Source organism: Candida jiufengensis (assembly GCF_024610255.1).
Source record: "Candida jiufengensis strain CBS 10846 chromosome Unknown scaffold5, whole genome shotgun sequence".
In the NCBI taxonomy this organism is placed as follows: Eukaryota; Fungi; Ascomycota; class Pichiomycetes; order Serinales; family Debaryomycetaceae; genus Lodderomyces; species Lodderomyces jiufengensis.
The window spans coordinates 397,298-413,289 of record NW_026261558.1 but is presented as its reverse complement, the minus strand read 5'-3'; the positions used below and the strand labels follow the sequence as shown (position 1 = coordinate 413,289).

General features: G+C 30.1%; 7 protein-coding genes across 7 annotated transcripts; 5 read left to right on the top strand and 2 right to left on the bottom strand. All coding sequences in view use genetic code 12, as the record gives it.

Annotated features, from left to right (window-relative positions):
• Positions 1 to 228: 228 nt before the first annotated feature.
• On the top strand, positions 229 to 1,866 carry GYP1 (Gyp1p; the record flags this gene model as incomplete). The annotated part of the gene is made up of 1 exon (XM_051761994.1): positions 229 to 1,866. The coding sequence occupies one exon, from the start codon at positions 229 to 231 to the stop codon at positions 1,864 to 1,866; it is 1,638 nt and encodes a 545-aa protein (XP_051621144.1).
• A 345-nt stretch (positions 1,867 to 2,211) lies between these two features.
• On the top strand, positions 2,212 to 3,174 carry KGF54_001605 (methylenetetrahydrofolate dehydrogenase (NAD(+)); the record flags this gene model as incomplete). Its single annotated transcript, XM_051761993.1, has 1 exon — positions 2,212 to 3,174. One exon carries the CDS (start codon positions 2,212 to 2,214, stop codon positions 3,172 to 3,174), a length of 963 nt encoding a protein of 320 aa, XP_051621143.1.
• A 511-nt stretch (positions 3,175 to 3,685) lies between these two features.
• On the top strand, positions 3,686 to 5,848 carry BAS1 (Myb-related transcription factor BAS1; the record flags this gene model as incomplete). The annotated part of the gene is made up of 1 exon (XM_051761992.1): positions 3,686 to 5,848. The coding sequence occupies one exon, from the start codon at positions 3,686 to 3,688 to the stop codon at positions 5,846 to 5,848; it is 2,163 nt and encodes a 720-aa protein (XP_051621142.1).
• A 409-nt stretch (positions 5,849 to 6,257) lies between these two features.
• VAC7 (Vac7p) lies at positions 6,258 to 8,999 on the top strand (the record flags this gene model as incomplete). Its single annotated transcript, XM_051761991.1, has 1 exon — positions 6,258 to 8,999. One exon carries the CDS (start codon positions 6,258 to 6,260, stop codon positions 8,997 to 8,999), a length of 2,742 nt encoding a protein of 913 aa, XP_051621141.1.
• Positions 9,000 to 9,053: 54 nt separating this feature from the next.
• On the bottom strand, positions 9,054 to 10,655 carry KGF54_001602 (uncharacterized protein; the record flags this gene model as incomplete). Its single annotated transcript, XM_051761990.1, has 1 exon — positions 9,054 to 10,655. One exon carries the CDS (start codon positions 10,653 to 10,655, stop codon positions 9,054 to 9,056), a length of 1,602 nt encoding a protein of 533 aa, XP_051621140.1.
• Positions 10,656 to 10,867: 212 nt separating this feature from the next.
• On the bottom strand, positions 10,868 to 11,356 carry KGF54_001601 (uncharacterized protein; the record flags this gene model as incomplete). The annotated part of the gene is made up of 1 exon (XM_051761989.1): positions 10,868 to 11,356. One exon carries the CDS (start codon positions 11,354 to 11,356, stop codon positions 10,868 to 10,870), a length of 489 nt encoding a protein of 162 aa, XP_051621139.1.
• A 350-nt stretch (positions 11,357 to 11,706) lies between these two features.
• Positions 11,707 to 12,261, top strand: YFH1 (ferroxidase; the record flags this gene model as incomplete). The annotated part of the gene is made up of 1 exon (XM_051761988.1): positions 11,707 to 12,261. The coding sequence occupies one exon, from the start codon at positions 11,707 to 11,709 to the stop codon at positions 12,259 to 12,261; it is 555 nt and encodes a 184-aa protein (XP_051621138.1).
• Between the last annotated feature and the right edge of the window lie 3,731 nt (positions 12,262 to 15,992).

Genomic DNA, 15,992 nt, shown 5'->3' with positions numbered 1-15,992 from the left:
ATAATTGGCCCTTTACTTTTTCTAATTTTTCAGCTTAAACTCATAAGCTTCTATCATGTTTCAAACGCTGTCAACAACTACTTTACTATCTTACGGCTAAAACATACAACCTGAGAAGGTTACACAAAACTGTTTGTAGTAGCAAAAATGTATTTCGAAATATTATTAGTTGTTACAAATCTAAAACGACCAGATCATTTAACAACAACTTCATATTATATACCCAATATGGGGAAGAAGAAACAGGAGATGGCTCAAATATATAATGGGTCTAGTAATGAATTTATATTTGAAGGACAAGGTGGGAAAGGTAAAAATTTATCATCATTTTTAAAAAACTTATCATTAACAGGAAACAGCAGTCGAGATTCCATTGAGGAAGCAAATAGTAATATATATGGAAATTTATCATATAAGAAACCAAATAATAACTCAAATCCGCATATAAATAATTCATCATTATATCAAGGTAGTTCAAATAGAAGTACTAGCTCTAGTAATATTCATACAAGCTCGAAATCAGATAGACACGTAAGATATAAAGATTCAGATGATGACTGGGATGCAGACATAAATGAAAAAAATACCGGAACTACATCATATTCGGCTCCAATGATGGACTCGTTGTATCCAGATTTAACTGTTCAATTAAATCATGAAACAATCACCAAACAATCAATAGATATAGAAGATATGAAAACAAAAATAGAAATTAATAAATTAAACTTATTAAATAGTAAATATGCAAAATTTAGAACAATATTAACATCAGAAAGTATAATTGATATACAAGAGTTAAGAAAACTATCATGGAATGGAATACCGAATGAATTACGAGCATTATCATGGTTGTTATTACTAGGTTACCTCCCCACAAATAAAGCAAGACAAATATCAACACTAAAAAGAAAACGTCAAGAATATCTAGAAGGTATAAGAAATGTTCAAATAAATTTTGATGAACCAGAAAATAATCTGACAACTTCATTATCAAATGCAGGTAGAGAAAAGCTAATATATCATCAAATAAAAATTGATGTTAAAAGAACTAACCCTACTATACCATTATATGGTTATCATAACACACAAGTATCACTTCGAAAAGTATTGTATCTTTGGGCTATAAGACATCCAGCAAGTGGTTATGTTCAAGGTATAAATGATTTGGCAACTCCGTTTTTTCAAATATTCTTAAATAATTATATATGGCAACTACAAAGAAAACAAACAAAATCAAATCAAGATGAAGAGTTGTTTATACCAGGATATTTAGCATTGGATAATGAAATAGATGAAAAAGAAAACCAACTATTGGAAGATCCAAATTTACAAAACTATAATCTCGATAATTTTGATACATCAAAATTAAGTAATAGAGTAAGATCAATTATAGAAGCAGATTCTTATTGGTGTTTATCAAGGTTGCTAGAAAATATAACAGATAATTATATTCATGAGCAACCAGGTATTATAAGACAAGTTAATGAATTAAAAAATTTAATGACTAAAATAGATAATAATTTACTAAAGCATTTTGAAAATGAAGGTATTGAATTCTTACAATTCTCATTCAGGTGGATGAATTGTTTATTAATGAGAGAATTGCCTATCAACTTAATAATTAGAATGTGGGATACTTACCTAAGTGAACAACCACTAGGTTTCAACACATTTCATACTTATGTATGTGCTGCTTTCTTGGTTAAATTTTCAACAATTTTACAACAGAAAGATTTTCAAGAAATATTATTGTTTTTGCAAAATCCACCAACTGCTAATTGGAAAGAAAAAGATGTGGAAATGATGCTTTCTGAAGCTTTTATTTGGCAAAGTTTGTATAAAAATGCATCAGCTCATTTAAGATAATTAAGTAGATGTATAAAGGCTTCTCCAAAATCATTATAAGTAATAGTTTAATCTTATCGAAACCTTCTACTTCATTTCTTTTTAGATTGTTGTGTAGTACTTTTTAGAATGGGACTTTATTAAATGGGACCAATTAATTATTATTAAGGAGGGGAGTCAAAATCTTAATTAAACAAATCTTTGTGTAATACAATTTATGTAGTACAAAACAAATAATTAATAATATATCAGAATTATTTTAAGTAACATTAAATCAATTAATTCATCTCATTAGTTTCTGCCTCACCAGCAACTACCCCATTGCCCGAAAAGTTTCTTTTGTTTGATTATTTCACTTATCAAAAAATGTCTAGGCCAGCAGGAAGAACTATACTAGCTTCAACAATTGCTAAACCATATCAAGATGAGGTTATTGCAGCAGTTAAAAAATTAAGTTTTAGACCAACATTAGTTGGATTTCTAGCAAATGGAGATCCAGCTGCAAAAATGTATGCAAACTGGACCGGTAAAACTTGTGAGTCATTGGGTTTTAACTATAAATTAATTGAAGTAAACAAGAATGAATTGGAAACTTCATTAATAAAAGCAAATAAAGATGAAAAAGTTAATGGAATAATGGTTTATTTCCCAGTATTTGGAGATAAACAAGATCAATATTTACAACAATTGATATCACCTGAAAAAGATGTTGAAGGTTTGAATTTTTTGTATTATCATAATTTATATCATAATATAAGGTTTCTAGATCCTCCTCAAAATCAACAAAAATCAATAATACCATGTACTGCATTAGCAATGGTAAAAATATTAGAATATTTAGGAGTTTATAATAATATTTTACATTATGGAAATAGATTATATGGTAAAAAAATATTAATTGTAAATAGATCAGAAATCGTTGGTAGACCATTAGCTGCATTATTAGCAAACGATGGAGCAACAGTATATTCAGTTGATATAAATAATATTCAACAATTTACAAGAGGTGACGATTTACTGGAACATAGACATTTAGTTGTTGATTTAGATCAAAAAGATACTATAGAAACTTTAGCACCTCAATGTGATGTTATAATAACTGGTGTTCCAACTGAAAATTATAAATTCCCAATTAATTTGGTGACTCATGGTACAATAGTGATAAATTTTTCAAGTTTTAAAAATTTTGATGATGATATAAAACAAAGAGCTGGTTTATATGTTCCTTCTATTGGTAAAGTTACTATTGCTATACTATTAAGAAATTTATTAAGATTAATCGAAAATAAAGAAATAAGACAATCTGAAAAAGCTGACAAAGAAAGTTAAGTGGAAATGAAACAATTCAATTTATTTTTCATAGTATTTTATAAGCAACACAATTAACAGTATTTAAGTCAAAAGTCCGTAAAAACCCCTTAATCTTATCGTCTACGTGTCATTACTTTATCTATTCAATTAAAAACAGATCTAATCTTGAATCTTAGATACAACCATTTAGATGTGATATATTATGTGATTCATATCTCAAAAGCTACCATTTGGTTTCAGTTTTAAATTATAATTATTATATTTAGAAAAATTAATCAATTATTACACATTAGTCTAAAGACAAAATATTATAATTATCAAGTATCATTTTAAATAAAGACAATTTTCGAGAAGAAGAATCAAGAGGTATTTGAAAGAATTACCACGTTTATTTTCTCGTTAACTTATATCATTCTATTCAAGTATAAGTTTTTAACTATTTACTACCAATCAAAGTGTTTATTCATTTTATTATCATAATTCATACACATCACATACAAGTAAAATCCCGCTAAAATATAATGCAGATATGAATCAAACGGACTCCACTAAATTTACAAGAAAAAGAGTGGTACAGATTGATCCTTTAGCTGTAACTGAATCCTTGGGTTTTCAAACATTTAGAAAAGGGGCACGTAAACCTTGGACAAAAGAAGAAGATATCGAATTAGCTAAAATTATACAATTAGAATTAAACAACAATAATGATATAGATTCTATTGATTGGGAAAAAATCTCAGACTTAGTGTCACCGGATGGTACAAGAAAGAGTAAAGATTGTCGTAAAAGATGGAGTAATTCATTAGACCCTTCATTACGTAAAGGTAAATGGACAAGTGAAGAAGATGACTTATTAGTTAAAGCCTTTGAAAAATTTGGTACATCTTGGTTGAAAGTAGCTCAAGAGATTGAAGGACGAACTGATGATCAATGCGCAAAAAGATATATGGAAGTTTTAGATCCAAGAACTAAAGATAGATTAAAACCATGGACTCAAGAAGAAGATTTATTATTAATTAAGCAAGTCAAATTATATGGCACAAAGTGGAGAACTGTGTGTAGTGCATTTGAAAGTAGACCTTCATTAACGTGCAGAAATCGTTGGAGAAAATTAGTAACGGAAGTTGTTAGAGGTAAAGCTGATCCAATAATTAAAAAGGAAGTTGAAAATGTTACAAATGGTAATTCTGCAGAAGTTTTGGAAAATCTAAGTCGTCAACAAGAAGAATTATCAAAGTCTTACGATGAACCTGAATTTAAAAGAAAATTAAAAAGAAGAAAAATAGATACAAATACTGGTTCAAAAACAGAAATGGAATGGTTTTATCAGTTAAATTCAAAATCTAATGATGGAGAAAGAGATCCAAGTAACTCCAAAGTTGGTTCAATAAAGGATCAAGAATCTGTTCAATATTTAGTAGATTATGCAAAAACTAATGATTTGCTGATTGTAATTCATCAACATGTTCATCATCATTATTCACTGAATAATGAAAGAAATTCAAGTACACCAGGAAGTGTAGTTGAACCAGAAGATCAAATGTCAAGATTTCAACATTTCAATTACTTACCACCAATGACTCAAGTTCCAAAATTAAACTCATCGTCATCTCCAAATGTATTTGCTGATGCTACTACCACTCAACATCATCATCATCATCACCATCATCATCACCATCAAGAATCATCGTCATCGCCAGAAAAGGTATTGATTCAATCTTCTGAAGAAGCGGCTAAAGGAGAATCAGATCTTTTGAAATTATTGAATACAGACGAAAGAAACGAAAGAGATATATCTCCAGATTCAAATCCTTTAACTCCATTAACTCAAGCAGTTGAATTAGTTACAGCTGCAGAAAACTCCAAATATAATAATAATAAACATAAGTCAAGACAAACTAATAATTTTGCAATGGCTCATTCACAACTGCATGAAGATGAAGAAGATGAAGAAGGATTAGATTTTTGGGAAACTATGAGAAATTTAACTGAAGTTCCCTCTCATCAACAAACTAAAACTCAACATCAAAATGAATCTAGAAAGAGTATCAATCAAGGTTACAAGCAAAATCAAAATCAAGCTAACACACAACATAGATATAATCGTCAAATTCAGCAACAACAACAACAACAACGACAACAGCAGCAACATCAGCAACAACAACAAAGTCAATTGCCACAACATCAACATTTGAATCAATTCGCTGGTCAAGTTAATCATCATCAATACCAGAATCAACTTGAAAACAATCATCAACGCCAAAACCAAACCCAAAATCAAAATCAAAATCAAAGTCAAAATCAATATGCCAATCAAAGTAGAACTCAACAACAAAATTTCAATCAATCAAAAGATAGACCAGTATCACAGCATCATCCTTTACATTACCAAAGCAGTTTTACTCGAGAATCAACTCCCAAAAGAACACAACCAGTCCATTCAATCCAAATAGATGAAGACCTAGACGAGGAAGATAAAAACCTCGCAAGAGAAATAGATGAATCAGGTTTAGATCATGAACTTTTGAATTCTTATGGGTTATTTTACAATGTATACACGAAAGAGGGTTCAACTTTTCCCGATGTTCAACAAAATCAACAACAACAACTTCAAGAACAGAATTATCAACGAAATGAAAGTATTTATGATCAATGGGGTAGTGAATATATTATTCCTTTTAATCCTTCATAGATAGATTTGTATAATGATGACTGAGTTGATGAAAATACGTAAACGTGTACAAATAATGAAAAATAAATGAATAATCATGAAATGAAATCAACGTAATAGACAATTGTAGATAAGGTAGAGTTTACTTCTAATCTGTCGTACCTTTGTTAAACAGTCCATATAAAAATTGATGGTGTTTGGTAGCGTAATGTGCAACAATTTATAAAAGTAATTAGAGTATAATAAATAAATACATCTAATAAATACACTACAACAGACCAAAACAAGTCTACAAGTTCGTATTCAACAACATCGAGTAATTGGACTATACATAATTTCCTTCGACTTTAATTAATTAAATTATATATATTCTTTTTAGTACCCTTGTCAAATTAATTTATGTTACAATCAAATAATATATGATACGACTATGTCACAGGAAACTACAGATGAACCTCATAATGAAGTTCTCGATCAAAATTCATCAAACGATACTAGCAAAAATAAGATAGATTTCAAAAATAGTACGATCAATAAACCAAATGATGAACCAACGAAATTGTCTCCGACGAAAAATTACAAAAAATTGGCAATCAACACTGATCATCGAGCTAAAACCTCATCAAAAGATAAACAACCACTGCAAGTGAAACATATCGCCTCATCATCAACTTTAGAAAACAGTCCACTCAAAAGTCCATTATCAACTCATCAGTCAGCAACAAACCTAAATCAATTGAATAATCTTTCACAAGCATCACTTTCACCTAGTCTCAACAAGAATTCAATTTCAAATATTAATAAATCATTAAAAGCCAAGCAAAAGATTATACATTCTAGAGAACCTCATCCAAAAAATCCAACTTTAATATCAAATATAATCAATAAATCTCCTCAGTCAACTGTATTTCCTGTACTACCTTCAAATTCTCATAATTTAGAAATTACTCCAACTTTAAATAATTTAAGAAATAATAATAGTGCAGTTTCTACTCCAGGTGCATCAGTTTTAAAATTAAATAATAAATCAACCATTAATGACGAAGGTTTAAAATCACAAGAAAGTTCGAATCCTTATTCTATATTGGATTCAAAGCAACATCTTCTGTCTCAACAATCAGTGCAACAATCATCATCTCAACAACATGATCAAGAATCGAAACAACCTCAACAGCAACAATCGCAGCTGCTGCAGCCTAATCAATCGCAACAACTTCCACAGCTACAACAACAATCTCAACAACAATTATCTCAGTCGCAACAACAACTGCAGGCCAGTTTTATGCATCACCCAAACAATTCAAGTATAAATGCATCATCATTAACGAATTTATCAGATACGAACAAGCAATCTAAGCATAAAAAGATAGCGAAACAAAGCTCAACAAAGACTGATTTTTTTGCAGCTAAATTAGCAAGCGCTGTTGATGATGTGGAAAGTAGTGATAGTGATGAAACTTTTGTTTATGAAAATGGAAATGATGAAGAAGATACACCAAATCAATTGAATATGTCGGATAATGTTAGTGTTGCTGGTAGTATTGGTTTCAGTCAAAGAGATGACAATGAAGGCAGAAATAAATCAAAAGGTAATAAAGCTCCTTCTATAGCGAATTCGATGACTAGTGCAAGTCATTTGGACTCTCTAGGATTCAAACGTCAACATCATCCAGCTCTGTCATCAATATCAATGATTGAATCCGATGGAGGTAGAGCTTATTCTGCACAATTTCTTCAAGCTCCAATTGTTGAACAAAACCCTAACCTGGGACTGAATCATAATCAAAATGCAAGTATTGGTCATTCAATAAACGATATTTATCATCAAGACGATGCTTATTCATATAATGAGATAGAAGATGATATGGTTGAAGAAAACTCATCAGAGGAAGATGCAGAAAAATTTAATACAGTAACTCCAACACATCCACAAATATCGTCACTACAACACTTACATGCACCTTCGTCATCAGCTGTTCATTCTATATCAAGCAAAAATACATCAAAGAAAAATTATAAATCATCTACAACTTCCTCAAAATTGAGATCTACTACTTCAAAATTATTTGATAAAAAAGGATCACAACCAAGAAGGTATAGCACTATACCTGATGATATAGATATTGAAGATTTTGATGATGAACTCATCTATTACGATTCTAATGTTAAATTCCCACATGTTACTGAATCTTCATCACTATTAAAACATCCGCAAAAGAAAATTCCTCATTATAGATCTTTAAATATGAATTTACCGGGTATAAAACGTCCAAAAAGATATTTATCTACTGGTCAACAACTAACTAGTCCCGATCATGATGCAAGTAAAAATGTTTTCCCATTTCCATACAATGATAATCAACAACATAATTTTTACTACGACATTGATGATTTTGATCAAGAATCCAGTAGATCTTATAATTTCGATCTTCCTGATTTACCAATGCATAAAAAGGGGTCAAGAAATTTTAGTAATACAAATCATATAGATAATCACCCGTATTTTCTAGCTCAAAAATCTGAAATAAGAGCAAGTTGTGTAAAATCATTCATATACACACTAATTTGTATCATAGTTATATTATCAGTTGGATTCATACTAGGTTTTATAATGGCAACCACAAAAGATTTAACAGAAGTTGGAATTACATCAATTGAAAATCCTATTGTTAGTAAAGATGAACTTGTTTTCAATATAGTAGTTGATGCATTTAATCCAGGTTGGTTCAATGTGGATATTAAAGAGGTTGAATTGGATTTATTTGCAAGAAGTGGGTATTTACCTGATGTAGTTGATAAAACACAAATGTATGTCAAGAAGGGTTCATCATCGAAAGTTGAAACTGTTAAATTAGGAACTATACTAAGTCTTGAATCAGAAATGAGTTTTAAAGGTGGGTTTTTTTCAAGGGAACCAACTATACAAAAGGGAGAAGTTAAATTACTAAATCCTGGTAAGAATGTCACGCTAGAAACGTTCTCAAATGATACGGGCCAAGATAATTCTCGAAAATGGGAGATTATAAGCGAGAATCCATTTGATTTGATTATTACTGGTGTTTTGAAATATGATTTACCTTTGGGTACAAGTACTAGATCTGTTGTTGTTCGAAAAACTGGATACATTGATCCTACGCTATATTATTTGCTTGATGAAAGAAAAAAAGATTAAGATTTTAGATAAAACTATATAGCTGTATACATATTATAAATCGCAGAAAATTTCTCAGCATATGTTCATAATATCTTCAAATTGTAATATATTTCTTAGTTTGAGGTGCACTTTATGATTTTTTGGTTCAAATGAAGTAGCTCTGGGATTTGAATTACTAGTAAATGGATTGACTTCCATCAAGTCATTGTCAGAACTTGGTGGTTTAATTTTAAACATCAATAAGAATTTCAATAGAAAAATATACATCTGTCTCATAGCTAAATTCTGACCAGAACACATTCTAGACCCAGCTCCAAATGCAAAATGTTGAAAATTTTTAACTTTATAAACTAACTCATCTCCATTTAACCACCTCTCTGGTATAAAGTTGTAAGGTTGTTCAAAATGGACCGGATCGTGATTTGCTGCATATGCGTTCATGAATAGGGTTGTGTTTGGTGGAAGTAATATGTTGTTGTAGATTATTTGTTTTGTCGTTATTCGAGGAAGACTTAACGGGAGTACTGTGAACTCTCTTAAAGATTCTAAAAGTATTGCAGTAATGTATGTATTCATTTTGTTCCCACCATCTAAATTCTTGAAGTCATTCTGGTCGTATTCAATTAAGACTTTTTTGATTGCTCTTGATTGTATTGATTCACCTAGTCTTGGTTGGGATAGAATTCCAATTGCATAATCTAGGGTTAATGGTGTATTATCTAATCCAGCACTCACTAGTGTCAAACAAATGCTGTTGATTTCTTGATCAGTCAATTGAGCCTTACATTGACTAGTAACTAATTTACCCACCATGCTATTAATACATTCTTCATTCCCTTTATCTATTTCTCGTATAAGTCTGTTGTATAAAAATCTCATGTATCGATCTCTTATCTTCCCGCACTCATGTGCAGATTTTGTATTAGTGAATGATGGGAAAAGTTGTAGGATTAGTATTGAGTCTTGAATATTGGAAATTGGTGATCTCAATCTTATTATATTATTCTCGTTGTTGATTATTCTCATGCACAACTCTCTATCTTTACCGAAACAATCTAAAATTAAGCCGTAACTCATATGTATACAGCACCTTAGTACAAAAAACCGAAGATAATCTCTTAAATTAACTGAGTCATTTTTGTTTATATCTTTGAGAATTTGATCAATAATATAATTGCTCTCTGTATTGATTATGGGTATTAAACTCTTCAAAGACGGTTTATTCAACAATTGAGATAGACTTTTTTTCTTATTCTTGTATGTATTACTGAAGGGAGTGGTACCAATTGTATAACTTTGATACGAACTAACGACACTATGAAATGTATAACTTAACGGTCTTGAGTTGTTCTGACAAGCATGATTTAGCCATAAACTTGTGACATCTTCATATGAATTCACTATAACTACTTTTCTAAATCCAATTTTAATTTGAAAAATAGATTTGTCATATCGTTCCCACCATCTCATAAAAACTAAAGATGGGTTTAATTGAATTTCAAGTAAATGACCTAGTATTGGTAATGATCCGGGAATTTTGAATATACCCTGAATACTATCTCTGTCTTTCAACAAATTAAAAGCAATTAAACTGATTAAAATTAAGCATGCTGTCCATACGCACTGTTTGAAAGTGTCCACAAAAATAAAACTTATAATGAAATTGATAGTCATTAAATAGGAATCATTTGATTAGCAAATTATTGTATTGAATAAAGTTTATAAGCAGCAAAAGTGTTGACATATTAAGTTTCACATAGGCAAATCTCAGTTTTCTTTTGTATCACTAAATCTCAGTACGACAATCCAACTCGTGTATCTAGATCTTAGCTTTGATTCTGAATCTTAATTTCACTTTTAGTCTCCTTGGGCCGTCGTTACTTATCTTAAACCATTGCTTCTTTCTCTTTGCCAAATATTTGATCTTTATAAAATTCTTTTTGTTGTTGTTTTTGGGCATTACTAGTTTCTTCCTTGATTAAATCATCTAAATCATAATCATAAGTATTTGGATCAGTATTCAAATCCAATTTTTCCTTTTTTCTATTCCTCAACCCACCTTCGGTATTATCATTCGGTTTTGATTTATTATTAGTTTTTAAATGGATTTGTATTGGCATATCTTCTTGATTTAATTGTAATTTTTCCTTCAATGCATGAGCTCTTTGTTTTAAAAACCCTTCGTCTTTTGTATCTGATTCATTGGAAAAAGTGTCAGGTGAGATATAGCCATATTGATTTGAGAATTCATTATTATTATTACTACTTGACTGAGGTTTAATATCATCCTTTTTCTTCTTCTGTTTAATTTGATTATGATTATGAGGATTTATTTCGACTGATGTTAAACCTGACAAAGTTGGTAATAGTACCATTGTTGCACATAAAGCAATAGCAATTATGATGATGAGAAAAAACATTGTTTATATGATCACTTTCAAAGTGTAAATGGAAACGAGTAGTAATTGAATAAATACACTGTCTTTAATTTAAATGATACTAAATTTTTAAATGATATAAATATTGAAAAATTTCATAAAATTTGGTAGCGTAAGTACTTCTTTTTATATACAGTACAGTAAATATAAAAATTTCTAACCGATTCTTTAAATTATCTCGGTACATACTCTAAACTATAAACTTAACCACAGTTTTAGTTTTATTAGATATATCAAATTGAGAAGTATAGAGTATTTCAAATTAACTGATATCATTTAGAGGAAGCATGTTCAAAAATCTATCGAAGTTCAAAAACATTCAATGTTCAAAATCATTTGTCTCATCATTTAGAAGCTTTAGCATTACAACGAATCGTTCATTAGTCAAAAAAATAACGACTTCCAACTCACGAATTCCTGCAAATAGTTGTAAATTAAGTTTATGTCAACGAGCATATTCCAGAAGTACAGAGGGTGAAGACCTTGAAGGTAAAATTGATAACATACTGAATCAAGAATATAATAACATATCAGATGAGTATCTTGATAAACTAGCTGAATCATTAGAAAACTTAAATGAAGAATATGAACAAGTCGATGCAGAATTAAGTCATGGTGTATTAACTTTACAATTACCACCTCATGGAACTTATGTTATAAATAAGCAACCACCAAATAAGCAAATATGGTTAAGTTCACCAATAAGTGGTCCTAAAAGATATGATTTAATTGAAAGTAAATGGATAACTTTAAGAGACGGCAGTTCTTTAACTGATTTATTAGAAAATGAAATTTCTACTGCATTAGATATAGAATTTAAATTCAAAGATTTAAATAATTAACGATTTTTCAAAATACATAAATGAATACCAGTGATTCTTGATCATCACATGGCGTTATGACTTCTTTGTACTTTAAATTTTTGACTATACAAATGGCTACGTCATCATTAAGTATCTTCTGTGTAAGAACATTCGATTTCCACCGAGCAAATCTCCACATATGGATTTATTAACCAAGAAAATGACTAATTGCTGACAAATTTTCTCACTTTGGTCCAATCATGTCTTGGTGGTAGTCAGACGAAGATTAAGAACTACTAAAAGCTTGCTAATGGTTTAAAGATGGCAATATTAGCGTGGTTTCGAAAATGTACTACTAAAGTGGCCCTTACCGATGCAATCACCATCTAGACCTCGAATTTACCAATCTCCATAATATTCTTCAAATAACACATTTGTAACTTTCATTTTCCAGTGTGCTGATAGATGATTCAGCTTCCTTGAAGGTTGCTTATTTTGGTTTGTTGCAATTATTGTAAGAATTTGTTTTAGAATAGCTACCAGTAATAGCACGATTTGTAAAATCTGGTACCTATAACTTGGTGAATAAACTGGTGGTGTCCTGCCTGTTTAATTTTGCTGCTGTCAGAGCTATTAAAATACTCAATTTAAGAATGAAAATTGAACTTTCTTCATATATTGTTGATGTTGGCTAAAAACATGGGATAGCGAAATAAGAGTAGATTTTGATTTTGCAAAAGAGTCAATCAAGGTTGCAGCTATCTTAAATCACCACGGAATTGATGGTAAAGAAAGATCGGTAATTATAATAGCAAAGAAATTGTCAAAATTTACAACTACTCTTATTAAATTTTGGGTCAAATATGTTATGAATTAAACTTGTTCAAGAGCATGTTTGATCATGAAATTAAGGTTAAATGGTATTAGCTCAACGATATCGATAAAAAAATAAAAATAATCTAAGTGTAAAACAAGAAAATTTGGCAAACATAAATAATCGATTTAATTTTGGTTTCATTAAGGGACTGTTCTCCTCTAATTATAGATTGAATACAACACTTGAATATTTGTCATCTATTCAAATTATTCAAATCAAATTGAAAGCTTTCAAATTAACAAAATTTATAATTCAAGAAGCTACTCAAAGGAAATTGTCTAAAAACCTTATTATTATTAATACATGATGATTTCATATTTTAAAATCAGTGGACTTTTGTCTTTATCTTGCTCTAATATTTTTACTCTACCCCTCAGTTTGTATCTATCGGGCCCCAATAGTGGCAATATTGCAGTCAAATCTCCGGTACATACTTAATTGTGAGTGGCAAAGAGTTATGTGGATCTAAGATTTGATCTTTTGTATCCCTAACTTAAAAACAAGCAGCGGTTACGTCCATGAGTAGATATTTTTTAGACCCCGTATTCAACTTATAGCACCAAGATGAACATATCTTATGTAGTTTGAGCATGTTGTTGCAAACGTGTTGAAGATTTTTTTTTTAAATTCAAACATCGCTTAAGTTTTATCAAAAAGCTAGAGCTTTGGTATTTACTCAATGGCTTTTCAAAGTAAAATTGGTATAGTTCTTGGATAAAGTGTTGCCGAATAATAGAAAGAATAGTATTTATCGAGTAATAGAATTTTTCCATTTGGCTGCAAAAAGGGACGCAAGATTATCTGTTTCAAACGACAAAAGTACAAAAAGTCCAGCTAAAAAGTCCAACTAAAAAGTCCAAAAAATTCAGAAAAAAAAAGACAGAGAAAAAGTCCAAAAAAAATTAAAGAAAAGTCCAAAATCTTTGTCTGAAATATCGTCAGACAGTAGAAAAGTCCGAAAATAAAGCTTTGCCACAAATGTCAGTGCAGCCCTGGTTCGTATTTTTACGAAGTGTGAATCGTCTGTTAATTTTGTAAAACAAGATTATATGCAAAATTTATGTTTCTAAGATAATTAAGATTTAAAACAATTTCCAAGCGTTGGGACTTTCCTTCATGATCATTGCAAAACTGTATAAACCATTCAGTAGAATGTTTTGACCCCAGGTAATATTATTTTTTTCAATCCACAATTTCTGGAGAAAAATATATATAAATAGCGGATTTATTTTAAATTTTGAACTATATCTCTTCTTTTGTGAAAAAATTGGACTTACAATAGATGACTTTTTATATCAATGTTGAATGTCAGTAAAAGATTTGTATCATGAGACATATTTTTCTTATGAAGAAATAAAGTATTTCAATCGTTCAATTCAAGACAATAAAGTTTATTTCATATTATATGATACCGAATGAAAAATAAATCACTCCAAGCCGGAAATAATTCTGATTTAAAAATGATAAGTGTTATAGCTATTTTGAAACACCTTTAAATTGAGTTTGAAGACTGTGAAGATGATGCGTTGACTGAAGATAATTTAACGATTAGCTTTTACATTTACCCAAACTTATTGTGTTTTGATCAAATAAGTTTTCAAACTAGCACATTCAATTGGATGTTAAAATATGAGAATCATAATCACTAAGGATGAATTCAAAAATATGGACCAAAATATGAAAATGATTGAAACTTGGAAAAGAATGTCTAACGAATATATTTCCCTGATTTACATTTTCACTGAATAAATGTTTCTTCTTTAAAGAGTAGAGGACTAGAGTACTTGTTTGAAAGCTAATACAATTTAAATCAGAGGTTCACACGGAATGATATTTAAGCTAGAAGCGACTGAAAGTAGCTGAAATAGCACCTTGATAAAGCCCTCAGAATTTTATTTATTTTTACCCATCTTTCTTAACCCAAACATCTTAATAACTAGTCAGAACAAACCTCAAAAACTAAGACTTTAGATGGTGTAGTTGATCAAGTAATTTTGTCCGTGTTTTTCCATCACTCCATAGTTAATCAACGGATAAATACGGATTAAAAAATTGGTTTACGGATGTTGATGTTTGGATGTCAGTATCAAATAGTGTCACAGGGTTCAATTTACTATCTTCAACAACATGCTAAAATTATCTGTCACAAGGACCAACTAAGGTATAAACAGTCACAATTATAAAAGTTGAGAAACTTAAGTTTGCTTAATTACAGGATTGAGCAATCAAGAAACTCAAGACAAGGTTTTATTTGAGCTTGTATTTGAGCAATAAATTTTTACTTCCTGAACTCCAAAAGAACAAATGGCACCTTCTAAGTTGTGTTCTGACTCAACAAAGGTCAAAACTGTTGGTGAAAACAGTCTACGTACACTTTACTTGAAAAATCCGAAGAATAATCAGCTGAATTTGGTTAATCTTAATTTTCAGAACTCATTTGTTACATGGAACCAAATATTGACTTGAATACAAATCCAGCTCTTCAAACACCTCTAGGTCATATAAGAATAGCCCAAAGAGATCGAACAAATGATTAATTTGACGTTAAGCTTGGATGTTGTAACAGTGGAAAATCTCCGTTTTTCTCCTTTTCCCTCATAGTTAAGTGTCGGAAAAAAACGGAATAAAAAGTTGGTGCACGGATGTTGATGTTTGGATGTCGGACTCAAATACTGTATCAGGCATTAATTAAGAGCCTCTGACAAAATACTCGATTGTATGGCAAACTATACCACATTGGCGAATGAAGAGCAATTGATATAAATAACCAGAGACTCAAGCTTTAAGATAGTCAAAATAGATGGTTTGAGGTTGATTTAATTTGACTTTTTTCACAACTTATACACGAAGGTACAGTTTTTATATGAATTAATAAAACATTTTTCAGCTTACT